An 8769-nucleotide genomic window follows, 5' to 3' on the forward strand; every position below is an offset into this window, starting at 1 on the left:
ATGGGTGGTGTTGGCCCAAAACCCAGACCATGAACTCATGAAACTCAGAAGGCATAGTTGAGAATTCACCTGCACACCCCCAACATAGACACACACTGTCACACTGCATTCAAACTGAGGACAGGGCACCCACTGGGTCTGGAGTTCCTTTTCATTGCTTTGCCCCTCTGCTGACTGGCGCTCTCCAAGGGGGCCCCTTGGGACTCAGCCATGCTGTCTCCTCTCGCCTCCTCACAGGCTTTCAGCTGAACAGCCACCTGCTGCAGTTGATCGTCCTCAGGTACGCGGACGAGGAGCTCCAACTGGGCTTTGATGACTTCCTCAACTGCCTGGTCCGGCTGGAGAACGCAAGCCGTGAGTGCCCGGTGGGGCTGCGGTGGGGCTGCGTATCCTCAGCCCCAGGGGAGAGTCACCTCCCTCAGCCACCTTCCAGGAGTGTGTAAGAAACAACCTGGCAACGTTATGGCCAAGACAGCCTGCAGAGAGCCTGTCGGATCTGTGTGACCAGGGTGGGTAGCGGGAGGGTGGGAATGTGTGCGTTTTCTTGGCACCACCTTAGTTATAACAGTCGTTCTCTATACAGACACCCAGTGCCTTGGCAGGAGGGTGACGGGTCCCTGGCTCATATCTGAGAAAGGACAGATTTCAGGTCAATCCCCTCATAGCAACAGAGCCAGGGGCTTCTCTCCCTGCCCGCTCTGCACCACCTGTGTGTCCTGTAAGTCCTACGCACTGACCCGGTTACCTCGCACAAGATTTGTTACCCCGACAGAGGAGAGAAGAGTGTGTGTAGGTGGTCCTTAGAGCCTGCAGTCTGTTGTCATATTGTCCCAAAGCTGAAGCTGAATCAAGTGTGTCCGGGGGTCTGTAACTCAGCACGAGAGCAGCCGCCGTGGGGGTGCGATCTGTACACCGGACAGGGCCCCGTGCCCCTGAGGGGGCAGTGCTTGCTGTAACGCTCTGGTGTCACCACCTGGAATCTTCATAACTTTTGAACACGGGGCCTGTATTCTATTTTGCACTGGACCACCCCAAATTATGGAGCCAGTCCTGTGGGCATTTCCTCAGGTATGTCTGCTGGGTGACCTCGGGGCACTTGCTAAGCCCAGGCAGGGTCTGTGCTCCTGGGTTCCGCCGTGCTAGCACCCCCGTGGAACATGTCGTCACTTGCTGGGAACAGGGCTTCATGGGCTGTAAGCGCCGGGAGCGCCGTCCTTAGTGGACAGCAGGGCACGCGTGTCCACTGAAAATACTGAGCTGAAAGCTTCCAGCCAGGAGGCTGGGCTTTCTCCAGGCGGCTACCAGCACTTAAACATGCGTTTTACAAAGACCCTCCAGAAAGTTATTAGACCTACAGTGGTCAGAGCTGACCTAGAAATTAGGAGATCTGACAGCTTCTCTCTCCCAACTACCCTTTTCCTTTCAAAATCCCCTCAGGCCCATGCCTTCCATGGGGCGGTCAGCTTGTTCTCATAACCCAGGAATATTGGGGAGAAGGCGCTGCAGGCTTCATGTCACCTAGCTGGGACCCTCATGTTAGATTCACCACCTAGAGAACTCTTAAAAATACCAAGGCTAGGGCTTTGCTCCAGGATTATTTTAACTTTTTCTTCCAGAAATTTTTAATTACATTTATACGCATGAAGAATATTAGCCAGTCCCCACGCACCCTCTGCCAGTGCGTCTCAAACATTTTACAATCCCTGGGGAAGCTTCAAAATGTGATGACTGGGCGCTCAGTAGGCCAACTAAATTAGAATGTAGTGTGTGTGGGGGGGGACGGGAGGCACACAGCGTCGGTATTGATAAAAATTCCCAGGTGGTTCCAATCTCCACGATTATCATCTTGTAATCTTTTTCATATGTTCCCCTGACAGATGCATTTCCCCCTGAATAATTCAATAACAAACCTCAGAAATTCAGTCCTCTTGTCTCTTGTCTGTAAATGTCTCTAACAGATAGACTTTTTTTCGCATAATTATCAACCCTTTGCGTAGCTCCCAGAATTCTCAGTAAGTCCTCCACTTCGGCTAAGACCTGGCCCAAGCTGAAATCCCCCAGGTCCTCTTCCTCATTTGCCGTCTGTGTCTGAATCCACTCTGCGTTTGGCTTCTGGGTTCCGGCTCCTTTGTTCTGTGAGAGCTCCTCCCCCTTTTTGTTGTACTTCTAAAGCTCACACAGTGGCTTTCAGATGAATCTACGGTTGACTGGCTTGACCACTTCGACTGAGATTGGAGAGAAAGATCACTTTCTCAGGTTATTTGAAACGTAGACGCAGCATCCGTCTCAGACGGGCCCCCTCCTACATGTGGGAGCACCTGCAGTGCTCACCTCCTCATAAGGGTCCTGTATGCTTTGAAGACTCACGCAGAAGGCTACGTACCCGTGCTTTTCCTCTGGGGAGCAGGGCCATGGGTTGCATGGGATCTGTAGCCCAAGAGTTAAGGTGGGGAGGTGTTTTGGATCCAGGAGCTGGCTGGATATTGTTGATGACAACACGTGCCACCCAGTGCTCAAACCACTGGCTTCCGCCATCACAGGAATTCGAGAGGTTTCCACCCATTGGGGGAAATCCCTCCCTGAGTCTGGCAGGTGCCCCAGAAGGTCCCTCTGACCACCAGGTGGAGCAGCTTCTTCACCGGCCGCACAGAAGGCCCCTGGGTTGCGGGGGAACTAGCTGAGCCTGTGGAGGAACTGTCCCTGCAGTGACACCTTTGTCCTGTGTCTCCTCTCAGGGGTGTTCCAGGCTCTCAGTACGAAGAACAAGGAGTTCATTCATCTCAAAATAAACGAGGTATGACCAAGCCAGACCCTGCACGCAGGGACCCAGCCAGGGATAGGCCAGTTCCACCACATAAACATTTGCTGAACGCATGGCTGCATGCGAGGGTGACATTTAGCCGTGGGGGTGACAACAGCAAAACTGCTAATATTTTTGGTGTATTATGCATTAGCAGCCAATATAATCCTTACAATCATCTTATGAGCTGGGGACTAACCATATCCCCATTTTGCAGAGGTGGAAACTGAGGCACAGAGCGATTAACCACCTGGAATTAAGTGAGCGAGCAAACTCTGCCTTCTCCTTTTCTTCCTTCTGCCACATGGGCGCCTCAGCCAGCCTACCTGCTAGGTTCCACTTTATTCACTCTCTCTCGCTGACGCTGTCCTGTAGACCTCATGATTCTTGATATGTGTGTGTGTGTGTGCGTGTGTGTGTGTGTGTGCATGCAAGCGCGAGAGCATGCATGCACACACCTCAAAAACCCTGAGATATACACTTTTAATAGTCACAGGGCTAATCACAGCAAAAGCAATGGAGGGGAGAGTATGATCCAAGTTTCAAAGGCTTAAAAGAGGCAGCCTAGGTGTGGACAGCCCTCTCCCCTGCCCAGGTGTGAATAGCCTGCTCCCCTGCCCAGAGTGGCACACGGGCACCACTTACGGGAGCTCGTTAGAAATGCAGTGCTCTGTAGTGATTATAGGCAACAATACTGTGATAAACTTCAAAGTTGCCAAGAGGCTAGATCTTAACTGTTCTCACTACAGAAAAGAAATGATACTCATGTGACATGATGGAGGTGTAAGCTAGTGCCACAGTGGTAATCATGTTGCAGGATGTAAATGTATCAGATCAACACTCCTTACACCTTCAACTTCAGCAGTTACATGTCAATTATCTCTCAATAAACAGGAACAAAGAAGTGCAGAGTACTAGGCCCACTCCAGACCTGCTGGGTCCTGTCTCACTTAGGCAGGCTCCCCAGTGATTCCTAAACAACTAAAGGTTGAGAACTCTGGTGAGACAGTGTCCTGCCCAAAGGCAGGGGGACACTCGGGACGCTTTCCTTCCACGGTTCCCATGGTTCCTATTTCCCATGTTTTCCTTTCTGCCCATACGTCTTTCTGTCCAGCTCTGCTCTCCGTGGACCCAGCTGTAGAGCCAGGTGGCCTGTGTCTCCTTCTCCAGCTCTGAGTTCTTCATCCCCCCACCCATTTCCACGCTCACATGTCACACATGTCGGCTCATTTCCCAAGTCACTATTAACTTAGGATTTGGGTACCATTTACTAACTATTCTGAGATAAAGGGGATGGTGACAGCATGTCCTAGACAGCGAATGGGCCTGCCCCCACCACCACCCCCGTGCTCTGATTTGGTCAATCTACCTGCTCTGTGCCTCAGTTTCACCATTTGCAGAAAGAGATCTAGGCCTTAATCTTACACCAAAAGTTTGGTTTATAGTAATATTACGTAATTTGGCAAATTATTATGTTGAGTAGTCACTGATGCTCCCATGTGCATATCCCAGATCCCTGGGTACATTATAATTACACTGAGAACAGGCACTAGACTGTTCCTTTCCTAGTGTTCTCTTTCACCTTGAGCGTGGATCACACACTCAATAAATATAACTTCTCTGATCGATAACTGTATAAAACACCCCAGGATTCCAAAGAAAGTTGTGCCTACTCAAACTAGTCTCTTACGGAAACAAGAGGGACCCCCGGGGCCCACCTTTGTTTCTCATTTACTTCACGGCTGTGCCATTAATAAGCATGAAGAAAGTGTGACAGTGCCACCTGTCCACAGTGCAGGGGGGGAGGGGGCGGGCTTGGTATTCAACAGATTATTCGCCAAAGGCCCAAAGCACCAGAAGCTGGAGAAAGCCTTCCATTGCTTCAGGTTCAAGGTGTTACTTCCAACCCAAATGTGCACAGGTGCAGGGCTGGAATGAGCTTCTCCCCCCACCCCCCAGCCCCTGCCTCAACAGATCCAAGTCATTCAGTGTAAGCTTTCCTACCTCCCCCGCACCCCGGCCCATTGCTACCAACCCCCAAGACAACAGGACAAATGAGCCCTCCCCCTCTCCCCTTTAACCTGCTGCCATCTGAATTCCAGCTGCATGTTAGCATCTCCTGGGAAGATTTTAAACCTCAGTGGCCTGGCCATGCCCCAGACCAATTAAATACAAATTTTGGGGGAACAGAGGAGCCAAGCACTGATATTCTGAAAATTCCCCTGGTTAGTCCAGTGTGCGGCCAAGTTGAAGAGCCACTGTTTTGAACACCACCACCACTTAGGAAACACTCGAGTCCGTGTGTCTTCCTTCACCCAGCTGCGCACCATAGTCCTGGCCTTGCCTCATGCTGTGCCCAGGAGGGAAGAGAGGAGAGGAAAAGCCATCTCCCGTCACCATGGTCCCCCAAGTCACCACGTTGTGATAAGAAGGCCGGGGAGGAGGGCGCAGGACGGGCAAGAGATGAGCTCTGTGTTGCTTCTCCATGTTTCCGTCTCCGGCAGCCCCTGCATGATGGAGGGCCACCTCTGTCCTCACAGACAGGGGTCCCACCATCAAGAGGAAAAGGCACTTAATGCCACCTGCCCATGGTGACTCGGGGAAGCTGTCTGCTTCGACAGGGAGAAAGCACATTTCCTCTCTCTCTCTCCCCATCCACACTTGACTTGTGCTTCCTCAGAAAGGGTTCAGGAACTCTGGAAAACTTAAAGTGCTGAGAATTAATTTTTTTTTAAATGTTTCATGTTGAGGCAGAAGTCCATGTTTGCATGCAAAATGATCAGATGGCAGAGGCCCTGTGACATAAACCAGGGCCGTTCTTCGTTCGGTAGGGAAGTAGAAGGGTAACCAGTCTCTCTCTCTCTCTCTCTCCCTCTCTCTCTCTCTCTCTCTCTCTCTCTCTCTCTCTCTCTCTCTCTCTTCCCAGTTCATCAGCCTGACAATGAACATTTGAGGCTTCCCGGTGGAACACAGTCTGTGCAGCTGAGAGCTGACTTCTGACCATGAACTTCAGAGCATCCCTGGGTGTGCAGCCGGCATGCCCAGGGCTCTCGCCCCTTCTGCTGCCCTCTCCTCCCTCCCAGCCCCCCACATCATACCGATCTTGGAAGAATGAATTGAACTGAGCTGTGCTCTCTGATTTTATGTTACTTTTTGTAAAATCACTGCCCTAAGATGGCTAATGCCACCACCTGTGCCTTACGTCCAGATCCAGGCATTTCAAGCAAGCCCTTCTTCTATTATATTTCCCCCACCTCCTCCTATTATGAATTATTCCAAGTTCTAGTGCACAGAGCCGTGGCTTCAGGGTAGCTTCAACAATTGTACTCGAACACCCTGTACAGAACAGTGGTTTTATCAATGTGGCCGTGGCCTGGGATGAGAAGAGAAAGGCACGAGATCATAATTAAAGCGTTTTCTTCATCACAGGGGTGTTGCCTTACTGGGGCAAACGTCAGGGAATTCCGGATGCTTACCGGTGAGAGTGAGGCAACGTGAAGCTCTCCGTCCCCTCCTCTGAGAGCTGGCAACTCAGACAGCCTCTGTCCAGTCCAGACAGCCTTTGTGCCCAGAGCTGTGGGGACAGGAAAGCCAAAGCAAGGTTATTTCTCCCCAGGGAGTCCAGATCCCGGCCAGACGTATGTCATTCATCTTCACCACGAGAGGGAGGAAGGGCGTGGAGAGGCCATGTGCTTGCCCCCCTCACACTGAACAGGAAATCCCACCCAATTGGAATGATGGGAAATATCATGATAAGATGACGGCTCCATGACTGCTTGGCCCCATTTTCTTATCAATACACTGTGGCCGATGAGTGGCGGGGAGGGGCGTGCGGAAAGCAAAGGGGGCACAGTGGTAAGAGCGAAGGTCATGCTAGAAGGGGAGCGCCACCAGCATCCGGTCCCCTGACTCATGGCTAAAGGGGCACTGCAGCATGGTCTCCTCCCTCACTTCCCAGCCCTTCTCTGAGCTCATCCAGCAACGGGTGCAGGATGGGAGCTCTGTGTGGTGACCATGTTTTCTAGTTTCCCTATTTCTGTATTGATATCTTGGGGCCTTGCTGACCCTGGAGGGACTGCCCCTCTCAGGCTTCTCAATTCCTAGAGATAGGAAGCACCTTGCTTGCAAGTGCACATTTCACACCCCACCACCTCTGCGTAGTCCTCACGCTCTGGGCCACTCCCCCCTCCCCAGTCCCCCAGGGCAGGTGCCAGACAACCAGGGGCAGCCCTGGGCCCCAGAGCCCTGAACCAGCTGGTCCTCACCATGGGAGCCATACTGAAGGCTTGGGCCAAGTTCTCCCCTGGTTCCCCCCCCCGGCACCCCGGGGCCCTGTGTGGCGTGAAGTGCCCCCTCCTCTTGGGGAATGGAGAAACAAAATTCCTCCCAGTGGACTTTATATAAACATTGTAAAATAAACTGCTGATATATGCTTATTCTATTTTCCATTTACATAGAATTCCTAGAAAAGGGAAATCCACAGAGACGAAAGACAGATCAGCAGCTGCCTGAGCCTGGAGTCAGGAGTGGGGATTAACTGCCAACAGCATGAGGGGACTTTTCCAGGGCGATAGAAAGTTCTAAAAATAGATTGTGGTAATGATTGCACAACTCTATAAATTTACTAAGAGGCATGAAAAAGCATTTGTACACTTACAATGGGTGTGCTTGGAGTCTTTAAATTATACCTCAATAAAGCCATTAGTAAAAAGTACATGATCTATGAGATAAGAAGCAGAGGTAGAGATATGAGAGAAAAAATAAGTAGATAAATAATAGTGAATTAATCAATGTCTGCCTTAGCAATTGGTTTTTCTTAAATCAGTCAAATGATAACCCATGTTTGTGTTTTTTTCTTAGTTTCAAATTTAATTGCTGTATTCCCTCCTCTCTCACGGGACAAGAGTTCTTATTCAGGGGAGCAGCCATCAATTCAACAAAACACAATTTGAACTGAACTTGAGCACATCTAATTAGGTTAATCTGTCTATCAACTTTCAAATTTTTTAGCAATAGAAACATCAGCTCAGTTGCATGGAATACGTACATACTAGACAGGCCACACCTCCTCCCCTACTGCAGGGGTGATAGTCAAACATTTAACAACCACGTGGACATTTGGTCCAGTCACTGTGTTTCGTGGATTCAGCCTCACTTGCCCACCTGGACCTTTGACTGGACATTTAAATTACTGTACTGGGAGTGTGTCCTTGACCTTCAGAGTCTGTACACCTGTCTGTCACCTAGAGAAGGCCAGCAGAGGCCGGTGGCCACCCCACTTTTCATCCAGGGCCAGTGAAGAACTTCTCCCATGAATTACAGTGGAAGATAAGGTCGCTTCCTGATTTTATCCTACTTGTTCTAAATGTAAGTTACACTTTATAAATAGCTTGTTTAATATTCAGACAATCTTTCAAGTTCCCATAGAACAGATTTTAAAACAACCCAAACCGAATGATTTGAACACAGTGCGGCTGCTTCCTGTTGGAACAAAAGCTGGACAGAGACAGGATGTGGCATCCTTCCTGATTTGAGATTCGATGATGTTGCAAAATGACCTGAAAACTATTCTTACATAGTGTAGGTGACTAATAACACTTTAAAAATCTCTCGGGGGTGGCCGAGTGGCTCGTTGGTTAAGAGTTGGCTTGGGAGCATGAGCTCTGAGCAGCAGGGCTGCCGGTTCAGATCCCACATGGGCCAGTGATGCTGCGCCCTCTACAGCTAAGATGGTGAACAACAGCTTGACCTGGAGCTGGGCTGCTGTGAGTTGCTGGTGACGGTGTAGGCTGCAGTGGGGCTGCAGTGGGCTGCCTTGAGCTACGTGAGTGGCCGGCAGCCAGCGTGAGCAGCCGGCAGCTGGTGAGAGCTGCCGTGAGTGGCCGTGAGTGGCCATATAATGGCCGGTGACCGATCTGCCTCAGCAGGGAAGAGTGCAATGATAACACCAACATGGGCCAGTGAAGTGA

At 50.6% G+C, this 8769-nt stretch overlaps 1 protein-coding gene across 3 annotated transcripts in view; it reads left to right on the top strand.

Moving 5' to 3' along the window:
• Positions 1-6602, top strand: part of CAPN9 (calpain 9) — a 46266-nt gene extending 39664 nt beyond the window's left edge. For all 3 annotated transcript variants that reach the window (XM_019665829.1, XM_019665830.1, XM_019665831.1), the window contains 3 exons: positions 238-354; positions 2736-2794; positions 5727-6602. In XM_019665829.1, coding sequence (XP_019521374.1) covers positions 238-354; positions 2736-2794; positions 5727-5753 — 203 coding nt within the window. In that variant the 3' untranslated portion in view covers positions 5754-6602. The remainder of the gene's footprint in view (positions 1-237; positions 355-2735; positions 2795-5726) is intronic.
• Positions 6603-8769: the final 2167 nt, after the last annotated feature.

Source organism: Hipposideros armiger, unplaced genomic scaffold (assembly GCF_001890085.2).
Source record: "Hipposideros armiger isolate ML-2016 unplaced genomic scaffold, ASM189008v1 scaffold_454, whole genome shotgun sequence".
Taxonomy (NCBI): Eukaryota; Metazoa; Chordata; class Mammalia; order Chiroptera; family Hipposideridae; genus Hipposideros; species Hipposideros armiger.